Source organism: Bombus bifarius, unplaced genomic scaffold (assembly GCF_011952205.1).
Source record: "Bombus bifarius isolate JDL3187 unplaced genomic scaffold, Bbif_JDL3187 scf7180000008008, whole genome shotgun sequence".
NCBI classification, from domain to species: domain Eukaryota; kingdom Metazoa; phylum Arthropoda; class Insecta; order Hymenoptera; family Apidae; genus Bombus; species Bombus bifarius.
The window spans coordinates 5,553,093-5,567,355 of NW_022884386.1; the positions used below are offsets into that span (position 1 = coordinate 5,553,093).

Sequence of the window (14,263 nt, forward strand, 5' to 3'; positions counted from 1 at the left end):
TTTTAATATATTAAAACTTACAAATAATACAAAAAAAGCTTGAAATAAATTACTGATACGTTTATCATATAATATTTACAACTTTCAAACGTTGTTGGAGGCACATCTACAATATACTTGTCGGACAAAGGTAAAGGTAAGAAATATATCGGTATTGTAAAAAATATTCAAAACTTATATTTTAAGTCGTCTTCGTGAAAATTCTCGATGAAGAATTGTACAAGACGCTTAATCATACTCTAAGTATCGCAAAGGTAAGATGCGAGGGGAAAGAAGGTGTGGTATATAATACAATCACTAATCATCTTCGTGTTTCAAAAATATTGTAGCTCTTTCTAAACAGTACTTTCACGCACATTCGCTCTTACACTCTGATTATTAAAATCAACAAGATTAATTAAACCTCATACCAATTATACAGGTTTATAATTTTGAACACAATTTAATAATTGTTCTAGCTAAAGCTTCTAAAAGTGTTCAGTATTAAATACATTAAACACATTTGATTCCATTTCTTCTTCTTGCGTTTATAAATTGCGCATCGATGTTAGCAGTAGTTTGTCGTTCTACCATAACATCTTTTATTTTATATTTAACAAGCAAATTATATGATCTGCTTGTACGTCCAAATTAAATTGGAAGTCAATGATTTTAATTTCGAACATGTATATATCGAAAAATATACATACACATCTCCATCATCCTTTCCATTAACTCACAAAATGATAACCGTTCGTGCGCAAAAGGAACACCGTTTTCAAATATATTTTTATCGCTTTGTGATTTAGGGTGGTTATGTATTTATTATATATTTATTAGGTATTATGAAAAAATAAATTTATTATCCCACATTTTTTATATTCTGGCAATAAGCAAAATTAATCGAAATGCTTCGTAATTCGGTTTTTAGATAAAACAATGTTGTAATGGTTTATCGCTTAATCGGTTAATTATTGGCAAGTAATTAAAATTGTTAAGCAATTACGCCGTCAAATAAAAAATGTATCTATATAGACCACCCCATCCACGGCGATGAATGGACGTCAACTTATATACAAAGGTTTATAGGATTAATATACTTCCATAATTTATGCTTACTCTGTACACGCGCTTTTTCAAATTCCTACGAATGAATATATTTACAGAATTTGGCGGTTTGTTAAAATATTTAAAAATTGGTGCGATCAATACGATCGCGGCACGCTATTTATCTGTTGAATATGATTTTGGTCGTCGATAATAACGCGACTTGTAATAATGGAAGAAGTTCTGATTAGTTTCACACTAATTTGTTTTTCATCAAAAATAATACAGATCTACTCAAAAAACCGCCTATAGATCGTTATGAAATTATTATCTGTTCACTGGCATTTTCATTCTGTTCAACATAATTTATATCTATAGTGCACATGTGTGTTGGATAATATTACCATTGTGTGTCTTCTTTAGACTTGAGTTTAATGTCCTTTTTTAAATATAAGCGTGAATATTCATCTTGGTAATTAGCACATTGCGTGTTCGACTTGTTAGATTTTTGTATATTACTGCTAATTGGTGAATTACTTGGTGAATACTTCATTTCTTGTAATTCTTGCAGTTCTTTTAACGACCTCATCACCATTTGAACATCTTTTTCTTGCTCCGTTGGTTGCACCGCGCTGCCTATTGGATCATCCAAAATAAGTCCAATATCTTTTCGTTTATCTGATATTCCTCTTGATGATACATCATCATTAAAAATTTGACTTAAATAATTAGTAGCAGCAATTGTTTCTTCATTTTGTCTCTGTTCCTGTTCTTCTTTCGTAAGTGATGGCTGTTGCTGCTGTTGTTGTATAGGCACTACATCCGAATTAACATATCCTACCTGTTTATCTAATACCTTTTGATCCTTTTTCCTTTTTTTAACATCATGTGATTTATGTTTACTTTCTGCACATCGCTCCCGCCTTTTGTCCTTCCTCTCAGTCTTATTGACCAAATCAATATCTTTATCTTCTAATCTTTTATTATTTTTTACGTCAGTGTTCTCATGTAGCAGTCTGTGTTTTAAAGATACCGCTTTCGAAAGTGAAGATGCTTGATTCGATGCGGAATAATTAGAATGCTGTGACTGTGCACATGAATATGAAGCTTCCTGTCTGTGTACGGAATGATGTCCACTTTGAGGCACTTCATTTGTATTTGGAAGAACATTCGAAGTTTCAGGATAAGCAGTAATAGAAACTACATCCTTCTTATTTTCACTTATCTTCGTAGATGGCTTGTGAAAATCATTAACCGGCGTAATAGAAAGAGAACTATTAACTAGGTCCATCAAATTAATCTTTTCTACGTGACTTTTAACCGGCTTTTGAGCCATTAGCTGAGCTGTAGGCACAACAGAAATTTTACCTACACTGGAATTATTAGCTGCCGCCGTTGAGTTCTCGTGATACTGCCCCGAACTACCAGTATCTTTATTCTTATCTTTATTTTTTATACTATGTTGTTTTTTTTCTATACTATCACTTGATTTTGTAGTTAACTGTTTTACATAACTAGTAGAATTTTCTGTTACGTTTTGAATTTTAGATGCATTCGCTGAGACCTTTTCTTGTGAAGAAGCGGCACTTATACTTGATGATTCAACTCTTGTAGAGCTGTACATCACATTTTCTGAAGAATTAGTGGCATTACCATTGCCAACTTCTTTCAGTTTTTTTGTTTTCTTTTTCGTGCTAGAAACAAATCATTTTGTTATAGCATGTAGATTTTCTAAAAGAAATACATTCCAACTTTTTATAATGCTACTCACGTAGGTTCAGCTTCATCAACAAACTTCAGCAATGCCTGTGCTGTCATGTATCCAGGTGGCCATAATGGTAACACTTGGCGAACCATGAAAGATCCAACATAAGTATACATACTTAATTTTCTTGGTCTTAAAACATTGTAACAATGACTTTTTATACTTGCAATCTCAGATACAAGTTTTCTATAAAAAGAAAAAAAGCAGGAATTTGGTATATAACTTTTTATAATATTAGGCTATGCGCGCACTAGTGACAATCTGTCATGCGACAGTTTTATCGTTTACGAAAAGGTTATTCGTTTATATGGACGTGCACGCATTTGACGACGCATGACGACATTTTTGTTATAAGAGGAAGAAGAAATTGAACTTTTAATCGATGCGAGTGAGGACGACAATTTGTCGATAGTGCGCGCGAAGCTTAACGCAAATAAAATTCTCTGAAAATTTACTTTGCTTCTTCAGTCCAAGGAAATTGTTTCTTAGGAATTTTCGGTTTATCTATATCCTCACAAATATCCTCATCGTCGGAACTTTCAACATCTTCAGGTGACCCTTCTACTTCCCTGAAATAGAAATATCAGTTATCGATAAATAAAAATGGAAGAATTGTAAAGAAATTGATAATACGGCAATGATGAAAGAATGATGATCAGCATTTATTGTGATAAAATACCGTGATCTGAAAATTTTCTGTGTAAGAACATATTATGTGAAATCCTAGATAAAAAAATGTACAAGGCAGTGTACATGTGACCACTAAATCAAATTTCAGTAAACTTAAAATTTGATTGTGTTATAAAAAGAATAATGCTTATGATAAATTAAACACTGATACTGATGATAAGCCCCGCCTTTTCGCTATCTCAATAAGAACAATAAACAAATTTTTTCAATTTTTGTAATATAGAGATTATTTTCAAAAATATGGGATATTGAGATAGCATATATAAATATATATATATATATACATATGTAAGCATGAGTAAAGTATAGGGGCAACTAGAAAGATCAAAGAAAAAGAAGATAATTGGAAGGTGAAAATAGAAAAGGTTTCCTCTTACGAGGGACACCTTACCAACAGTACCGATATATATCCCAGTATAAATGAGGACTAAGAAATAAAAAATTATTGTAAGTTCCCATCCAAAATTACGTTGGCGCTTAATTTATACTTTAAAATTACAAATATGGTATAATTTCTAATTTTCTCTTTACGAATTTATTTCTTTATTGATTATAAAAAATGTTTAAAAGGAATACTTACTTTCCTTCAGCAACTTTTTTACACTCATCTACATATTTGCATCCCACAGATGGCATTATTTCGTCGATTACTGTTTTTAACCTATACCAATATTAATGAAAATCATTATTAAATAAAATACAATAACTGTTAAACAAATTATAAAAACTACATAAGTTATGCTTCTAATAATGTATAATGCTACCTTTGTATAAGATCTCTAGCTTTGTAATCGAGATCCTGCACAAATAATTTCTTTGCTCTATTTTGAAGTGCTGCTTTACTACATGGTAAAAATCGTGCAAGATGCCCATACGTTTGTGGCCTCAAGCTTGGAGGCGAAAGCGCTCTCAATCTTTTCTCTAAACTGAAATAAAAATTCTGAGGTTTACTTTTCCAAAATATAAAATATTATATTGCATTTACTTACCTTAACAATAATGTATTCACTGTTGTATTGAAAAATTTAGTTTTTCCTTCTTTACTGTTTTCGGCACATGCCTTCAACTTATTAACTATTTCTACAACATTTTCTGGAAGAGAATCAGGCAATGGTGCTTCTTCTTTATCAATATCATCACATTCAGATTCAGTACCTATACAACGAGATTTGCCAGAATCTGTTGTGTCTCTACTTGATTCATCTTCCACTCTTGCAGCATTCACTACACTCTCTATTGCATCATCAATGTTACTATCCTTACCACCTAATTTTTTTAATTCTAACTTTTTGCCATCGAAACCATTAGTATTTGAGGTCTTTTTTTCACATTTTTTTATATCAAACTTTTTATCCGAAGTATTTTTAGTTTTTTGTGTATCTACTTTATCAGATTTCTTTTTGTCTTCTTGATCTTCTGAAACTAAAATTTTTGTTACTGTAATTTTTATATTACAATAATATTGTAATTATTTTACAAATATCGTATAAGTACATTACCTTCAGCATCTGTAGTTTCTCCTTTCTCTTTCCGTCTGTTTAAGGTATCTCCATCTTGTTGAAAATTTTGCTGATCTTGGGAATTCTGTTGCTTTTTCCTTTTTTTAATAATGTTTTCATGAGTTTGTTTTTTCTCTCCATTTTCGTCTATCTTCTGTTTCTAAAAGAATAACAAAAATACTTTAATATAGAATAATAGTGAAATAAATAATATTATATCATAACTCCAATTACTTTTCTTGGTTGATCACCAGTAATATCTTCAGTATCATCCTCATCCGATGAACTAATATTTCGTTTATCTGATCTTTTAGGGCTATCCACATCTTCTGTATCCTCTTCGCTACTTTCACTGCTTTCTTCATCATTGCTCTGATTATTGTTATTATTATTATGAACTAATACATGTCTATCAGCTGATTTAAATTCAAGAGGTCCACAATTGATGTAAAAGCCTCCATGTGCTGTAGTCATCTCTTCTGGTACAATTTCATCATACTAAAATGATTAAATGATGTACAAATACTATAAAATATACATTAAACAACATGATAATATTTAATATGTTACATACTGCATCAGTATTGTCAATGAAAGAATCATTTTCATCATATCCAGCTCCCAAATCCACATAATCCTCATATTTATGTCTTTTTTTGCCCATGGTAGAAGTTCCCTGTAAGGATCAAAGGATATTCATTATTCTTTCAATAATGAATAAATTCTCATACATTCTATGTCATAAATTTTTTAAAAATTACGTTTCACATACATATTTCGCTTCAAATCGTCTTGCCATATCTCGTAATTTATCATCATCATCGTCGTCATCAAAAGACAGTCCATTGGTTGCATTTTCATCTCCTCGTTTTAATTCCTTCCTACGTTTTTTCTGTAAAATAACATTATTTATTTATTTATTTAATGCGAATAAGATGAACTATTCGTGGACGTTATTCGTGCGCTAACTCTTAACGCATGGATAAATCGCGGCTCATTTCAATTTCGTCGCGCGCTTTCACTATTTTAATAAACATTAAAGAATGGTTTACTTTACACACGCGTTGTTCATCAATTCGTAACATTCATAACAAGCAGATTTCGATGCATAAAATTCAAATATTGAAATGGATCATGTAGATAAATTAATATGTTCTGCAATTTATTTATTAATAAATAGTTAAACAAAGAACCGTCGATAAAATATTAATAAAATATAGTAGATTTAGAATGAACATTAAGAAACGTAAGTACGAAAAAGAAGGATAAATTAATTCAAAAGAGGGCATAAACTGTCCATTCATACTAGGAGCACATACTACGTGTAGAATGTCACTGTTGCTCTTTCTTTTGAAACGCGCAACTCCCTGTTATCTTCTGCTCTCCTAGTACTAGAGACGCTACAACCAGTGATTGATCCCAACAAAAAAATACATTTATCGGTAAATTCTAACTAAATGCATTAAATTATAAACAATATTTCAAATAAATTGTATCGAACAAATATAATTATGTAAGTTTCAAAAAAATTTAGCATTAAAAGATTTGAAACATAGCACATAAATATATGTTAATAACGCAATATAAATTTGTGTAATTTTATTATTAATATTTATGTATTATTTCATTTCTATACAATAATGGTTCTATCTTATATGTAATATTACGTTATATTGTTAAATAAATAACAATGATCTTCTGAAAAAATCTTTTTTCAATGCATACAAGATTTAATTAATTTTTATAATATTTGTACCAACAAAAATGAAAATTATAAAACAATTTTTTTATAATTTTGAGTTTAAAGCTATATAAAAATGAGTCACTAATTTTCGGCTTTAGCACAAATCTGATCGAATAGGTTATAACTATAAATCGTTGAAAATTAACACAAAGTAATAGATATTTTAAAATAACGTACATTTTGTGAATTTAAAACAGGATAGTGTTTACTTCTCTCGAATAATGCAAGTGCTTTATACTCTATTGAATATAAGAAGAATAAAATATTAAAATATGTAAGATATATAATATAAATAACATTATAATTGATATAATATAAAATAAAATAACGAAAGAAACGAAAAGAAGATCGAATAACACTATTGCACAATTTTCATATAATGCGAATCAATGTGTTCTAACTGTTTTAAGCCGACAGTCACGAGTTGTCTACGGTACATCGATCATAAAACTAATAATGATATACTCTACGTACATGCATAAGATCACTGAGATAAGATACAGACTAAACTATTACGTACACACATAAGAAAAAAGCTATTAATGAAAGTATCATGCTTAGTAAAACAAAATAAACACGTCCCGAAGTAATGTGAACGACTGTTTCAATGAACTCACGATACTGGATAGTATTCGATTGTACCCTAATATTTCTCTAATTTCTTACATATACATATGAAAAAATGATTACCATGAAAACAAGTATTAAACGATTATTCACAGCTTTAAAATGAAACATTGAACAGACATTGTTTCCATGTTAGCATACGTTAACGCGGACATCCACCGGCAATGCGTTCTGACGTTTCTATTCGATGGCTCCGAATTGATCACATCTTTTTCTATCAGTTTAGACATAATATTCGTATATCCTCTCTAGCAGAAGATGTATGCGAATAAGAATAGCGCACATATTGTGGGACTGTCGGAGCTCACGCGGTAGCCGCGACATGACAATTCACTTGAGTAACGGATACAAGTACTCTGCGTTTCATGCAGCCTGAAAATGGGCGATTCCATTGGCATTTTTGCAGTTTCTTGTCAAACTAAGTACGTGAAACGAAATCATAACCGGTGTCTGAGGTAAAGCTAAATGTGTTGGTAAACTTGACCGTATGGATAGGCATAATGGGCTTTATTTTCCTTTGGACAGGTAAACGGAGTGAAAGGAAGAACTGACCTCGGCTGCTTTGAGGAGTTGTGCATAGTTGAACTCAGGACATGCCTTCTCGTTCGACTCTGGCAGGGTAAGTGTAAAGCGGAAGGAGGGCGCGAGCTGTTTGCCCTTTTCCCCTTTTTTCTCCTTTTTCGCGACGTAGCCCAAGGACTCCGGTAACTCCAAGGTCTGCAAAGGTACCCTTTTAGCTTCTGACATTCCTACATTTGCACCGAACTTAACGCGGATTACGGAAACACTGCGAACACTGCGGCAACAACATGGTCCTTTCTCTCAAACACCGCATCGACACCGCCACTCGCACGTCGCCATCTTCGGCTCGACTGTTTTTAGAGTGCGCTGTTGATGCCGCCGCCACACCGTAAATTTCACGCATGCGCCTCACAATGCAAATAATCTTAAACAGCGTTTCCATTCAACAATCGTGATACTTTACATGGAAACAAGTCCGATTATTTCGATAAATTATTGGAGATTATCAAATTAATTAATTGCTTTAACATCACATTATACATTAATATTGTATATGTATGTGAATTTTATTGAAATAAAAGATATTTCAATTCATTCCCTGATTATAAATAATATCCTACTAATTGAAATAAAGTTACAGCGATTTAATTTGTATACGTCATTTATTAAGAACTTTCGCTAACAGCTTTTACAAGTTGTCACCACGTCTATACAATTCATCGATCTAAAGATCATGTTTACTATAATATAATAACCCTATCTTGTGTATAATAAACATTTCGTTCTATTATTTATACTCCAATGCCTGCAATGGTAAAACATGTCAGTTGTGCCAATCATAAAATGTCCACATAAAATAAGAATGATTAAGTTCTCTAAGTAAAATACGCAGTCTGTATAAAATATAAGAAGCATTTTACGTAAATGCTAAATATGTTTTCGGTCACTTATTTAACTAGAAGTATTTGGATTATTTCCAAAATTTTCTTGTTTCTTTGCAATCTTAATTTCCGAAAATTGCTGACCTAAAATTTTCATCACTTCAGCATGTTTTATGTTACGTTCTTTTTTTACAGAATTATAGTTTTCTTTAACATAAAGCGCAAACGCCGAAAGTTCTCTTTTTGGAGTTTGCATTTGTACAGTCCCAGATTTTGTTGTTTTGTTTAATAATAATTCGAATTTTCCATAGCAATGACCACATCGTTTTTTTTCGATATCCAAAGATTTGGAATGTCTACCAATACTGTAATAAAATTCAAAATAATTCAAACATATATATATATCTTCGAAACTTATAATTAGATAAGTTATGTATGTATATGTTATTAATCTTATACAATGCATTTTACCTGTATCCACAGCCTACACATTTATATGTAAATTTTGTTTTAATTTCGTAATCATGACACCTTCTTATCGGAGGTAGTTCAGGAAATACTTTCATAGCTTTATTGGCCCTATAAAGTAATTAATTAAATTAATATTTTAGTGAATGTGTGAATAATTAATTATTATAATATACCATTTTGTCCAAAATGGACCATGTCCATCAGAAACCCCATTTATCAACCATGCAGCTGCATGACACATTTCATGAATTAAGGTATCTCTAAGTCTGTCTGGAGTATCTAAAATCTATGTATGAAAATTTATTTAATTAATACATATCTCAGAAATTTCTTAAAAACCATATAATCATACCTTTGTTGCCAAAACTATTCGTGAAGATCTTACAATACCACCAAGTGTTCTCACTGATTTTTTGTTATAACAAAAACCAGCAGTTCCTCTCATACGAACATTCCACTCCATTGACATGTCCTTTGGTAACTCATTATCAAATACTTTTTCATTATATAATTTATACAAATAATTGCACAAATCTTCTTTGTTATTTTTATAATCTAATCTGTATTTCTTAGCATCTGGATGTACATTAGCAAGAGAAACACTTTGAGCCAAAGATGCCAGGAAGCTGGTACATCTTTCATACTTTGAATTATCAGAAGTTAATTTACTTTGAGTGTTTAATTTAAATAATTGCTGTCTAGCTTTAGTAGAAGCTATAAAAATATTTTCCATATTAGATACATCAGACATAACATATTATGTAAATAACGTGAATATACGTTACTTTTCTTAATTGTAGATTTTGGTGGTACATCGTCACCAGGATCAAATTCACTAGTGCTCGAGCCTTCACTTTCATCATTACTAAATGACAATTTTCTTCTTCTTATGTTAAATATTTGATTATCATTGTGTATATTACCTTCATCTTCAGTATCTGAATCACATATTGCAAGAACTCTAAAAATAAAATGTTACAGTTATAAAAATTTCATTTTTTATAGATATTTACTCTAAAAATATAATTGTTTATTACCGCCGTGCAATTGCTGGAGCTGTCTGTTTTGATTGTGTACTATTTTTTGATACCCTTGGATTCGTCAATGCAGTATAGTACAAACTTTCACATCCACTTTCTGATGATGTTTCATCTTTAATAAAGTTATCTCTCCTCTTTGTATTTTTCCGCACATTCTTTTTTGTTGATGAATTTCGTAATTTCAAATCGTTTAGAGCTATTGAATTAAAATTAATTAGAAGTGCCTTTTTATCCATCTTTTTAAAATAAACATAAAATTTAGTTTCATAAAAAGTATAGTATAATTACTTACATGCATTAAAATCGTCATCTGAATCTGGTATGTAAAATCTTTCCCTCTTTGTAATCTTTCTGTAACAGTTGATATTTATAAATATTAATTAGTAGATTATTATTAATTAATTATATATTATGATACTATATTTTTTACTATAACACTTGCAAAGTACCTATCAGTTTGAACTGCTCTATTTTTTGTTTTAATTATTTGTTTACGTGGTTCAGAGTTCGGAAACAATACATCAGCTTTATTGCGCCAAGATTTGCCATATAATTTATCTAATATATCTGCACAATCCATGATATCTATGTTTTGTGGTACATTCATTGTAGAATTCGTTGGAGTTGACACATTATTATCAATATGACTTTTTTTTAATGTAGGTAGCTCAAGATCATTATGTTTTGTTCTTTGGACAAATTCATTTATTGTATTCTGATGTGGTACTGTATGGTAAGATGCTTTATTATAATCTGGATTTGTAGTTTTACTTTCTCTTACAGGAAACTGATGTATCCTTCCTCTATTATTTGGAGTTTCATAATTCATCTCTAATCTTTCCAGACTACTATTACCAGAACTTATATCATTTGTATTAGTAAGAGGCACAATACCAGGTGAACTATCACTTTGGGAATCACTTTGTGAATTAGCCATGAGCCATTGTGAAATCTGTTTTTTTTTCCTCTCTGATAGTTCAGTATATGTTGGCCCTTGATTTTCTTTTGCACATGTTTTACTCAAAAATTTACTAACATGGGTTTTATAAGGATTTGTTAGATTCACCTGAGAGCCTTGAATAATATCAGTCTCAGAATCTATTGTATCTTCATCGATAACTATATTGTTTGCTTTTAACTTATTTTTTGGTGAAATAGCTGGATGTACGACATTGTCATCTATCTCCTTATCCAGCGAAACATTTTTCTCTTTTCTAATTTTTGGTGATTCATATATTAATCGTGAAGATTTTATATTTTTTAGAATATTTTTAGCATCTTCTCGTGAAAGTTTCTTCTTAAAATCAATGCAGTTCCTATTCGTAGCAGATGTAGTTTTAAATGATCGATCAATACTACCAGTATTCTTAGAATTATTAACATCATTATTAATAGTATCCCTATGAGATTTGACATTTGTATCTGCCATGCTTTTAACAATGTTTTCTATAGTAGAACTGACATAAGTGCTACTAGTTTTATTAGAAGATATAGAAGGTATATCTTCTTTGATATACTCAATACTGGAAGATTCATCAGATGTATATAATATCTCATTGTCCTTTGCAATATCTTTTCTTTCTTTGTAATTACTAACAAACTGCAATTTTTCATTTATCTTGCATGTTTTGAAATACTTTTTATCTGTAGTCTCTGAAGACTCAGAATCTGAAGAATCTAGAATATAAATCTTATTGTCTGTTGGAATATGTTTATTTGATGCAACTTTTGATGTAGAAGCATACTTAGAAACAGAACAAGTTGAATTAGAGCTAGAATCACTTATTACTATTATATCTTCATCGTCATTTACTTCTTGAGAATGAGATATAGTAGAATCTTGTGACAACTTCAAATAAAAGTTTTGTGAGCTACAAAGAGATTCTTCCATTTCTTTATCAGGTTGTAGTTTCATATTATCATATCTAATATATTTTTTATTCTGTTTTTTTCAAATTCTGCGTCATAAGATATTCCATCCCCTATTAAAATTAATACATGGGCTTATAAGAAGTATCACATTAAGAAATATATTTAACGTTTAAACATTACAAAATATGTTTACTCACCATAATTAGTTATGCTTTGTTAACAAATAATCTTAAAATAATATTCCAGACTCCAGTAGATATTTTACTATCGTTTCATATTTCATTTAAAATACACCCATATATAAATGAAGGGCACGTGTGTAAACAAAAACAAGTACAATACAAAACAATAAAATCATCACACGCACATGACGAAAGTAAGAAAATGTTATATTAAAACAGTTACATTAAAACTTGTATTACATCATAATGTAGGGATCACGTTGCATTTTTGTATAAATTATGTTATAATAACTTTGAAAGTCAAACTTATAAGTCCAGTGACCAGTACTATTCGAACGAGACCGTTAAAATTTGGAATCAGTATATGCAGCTAGTTACATTAAAAAAGAACTAGAAAGTTACTGGGATCTATATTGATAACATTACACTGTCGATAAATTATTATGTGAGATAATTTGTATATAATATAATCACTTTTTACTCTATATTATGATTTATTTACTTGTCTATTTTTTTAAAGAAAATGTTATATTCTTATAATGTCAGTTTCTTCCAAATTTAACAGATCGAAAATTGCAAAAATTTTTACATGATTATTACAATTATCAATCAATAGAAAATCTATCTTCCGTGATATATGAAATTACTTTTTCGAACGTTCCAACAAAAATAAAGAAATACACGTTTTTCTCCTTAATGATTCATGAACCTTACACGAAGAACAGCGACGTTTCTCAAACCGTTAACCAAAACGAAAGAAAAATACAATACCAAGGAAAATCTTTAGAATAGAAATGGAAATGTATTAAGCACCTATAACAAACAACTAATACGAACATAAAATAATGAAAATTAAACTTTTCCTATTGTTGTCGCACGTTCGCGGAGAGACACGATCTCGAAGAAGCGCGCCAACGGGAGTCGTAAATTCCCGTTACGATTTGCTAATCGACGCCGCGAATCGTTCTCTTATTTCTTTTGGGATAATAAGGGTAGTTAAGTGAAAGATAACGCTGTTGCTAACAGGTTATTATATATTTTCACAAACCAACATCTTCGGTGTAACACAAAATGAATATTTGCTATGAGATGACTACGAATGAGTGCGACCTGAGTCTCTAGACGGATTATCGCGTATACTGATGGATTTGTCGACTCACTGTATTCGAATTGTTGACTGCTTGACGAGATGCTTGATTGAGACTGACTGATCTTCGGGTGTAAACCCGGTCGAAGGATGTTGACTGTTCGAAGGATGTAAAATCAGCGATGTTCGTAGACGATGCTGTGGCGGAGGAAAGCTAAGGATGGGTGTGTCTAGCGCACGGGACCATCGGATTTGTTCGTGACGATTTTGGCTAAGAAAGTGAGGGAAGTAGTCTTCGTTGTTAATTGGTTAAACGAAGGGTCTTAACCGCCCTCGAGAGAAAGTGGTTAGTGGGAGGAAAGTTGCATCGTACGTGAGAAAAACTAACTTTCCCTTATCAAGCCATAGTAGACAAAGGTCTTTAGAAATGCTTCGGAAACAGACGTTTGTTTGGTTTGAAGATACTTGAGACTATTGAGGGTACGCAGTGAGTATCCGAAGACATCTGGTTGCCATCTTGCCCGCGGACATCAGGAGAGCCAGTCTGGATCCAAGATCAGTTCAAGTCAGTCTTCACAAAACATCAGCTTAAGTCAGTCGTCACCAAGGATCCACTCAAGTCAGTCGAATACAGTCAGTCGACACAACACATTATACGCGACAACACGAACAGAGTCTCAGATCGTACTCATTCGTAGTCAGTTTACATCAACCATTCACTTGTATCACACCGAAGTTGTTGGATTGTGCAAATATATAATACCTGTTAACAGCAGCGTTATATTCAAGTTAACTATCCTTATTATCCCACAAGAAATAAGGGATCGAACGATTCGTGGCGTCGATTAGTCAATCGT

At 31.2% G+C, this 14,263-nt stretch overlaps 2 protein-coding genes across 3 annotated transcripts; both read right to left on the bottom strand.

Moving 5' to 3' along the window:
• Positions 1-152: 152 nt before the first annotated feature.
• On the bottom strand, positions 153-8,244 carry LOC117206501 (ubinuclein-1). Of its 2 annotated transcripts, XM_033445890.1 has the most exons (12): positions 7,904-8,244; positions 5,753-5,872; positions 5,555-5,656; positions 5,215-5,478; positions 4,981-5,140; positions 4,471-4,903; positions 4,246-4,407; positions 4,062-4,142; positions 3,873-3,908; positions 3,247-3,360; positions 2,798-2,977; positions 153-2,720 (listed from the first exon to the last, which is right to left on the bottom strand). In XM_033445890.1, exons 1-12 carry the CDS (start codon positions 8,096-8,098, stop codon positions 1,427-1,429), a joined length of 3,141 nt encoding a protein of 1,046 aa, XP_033301781.1. In that variant the 5' UTR covers positions 8,099-8,244; the 3' UTR covers positions 153-1,426. The 2 variants fall into 2 exon arrangements, with proteins under 2 accessions (XP_033301781.1, XP_033301783.1); XM_033445892.1 differs by lacking the exon at positions 3,873-3,908.
• Positions 8,245-8,516: 272 nt separating this feature from the next.
• Positions 8,517-12,244, bottom strand: LOC117206670 (dentin sialophosphoprotein-like). The gene is given in 9 exon segments (XM_033446185.1): positions 8,517-9,119; positions 9,226-9,333; positions 9,399-9,511; positions 9,578-9,939; positions 10,011-10,186; positions 10,263-10,461; positions 10,558-10,616; positions 10,715-12,216; positions 12,218-12,244. Coding segments are annotated over 9 exon segments (2,841 nt in total). The 3' UTR covers positions 8,517-8,824.
• Between the last annotated feature and the right edge of the window lie 2,019 nt (positions 12,245-14,263).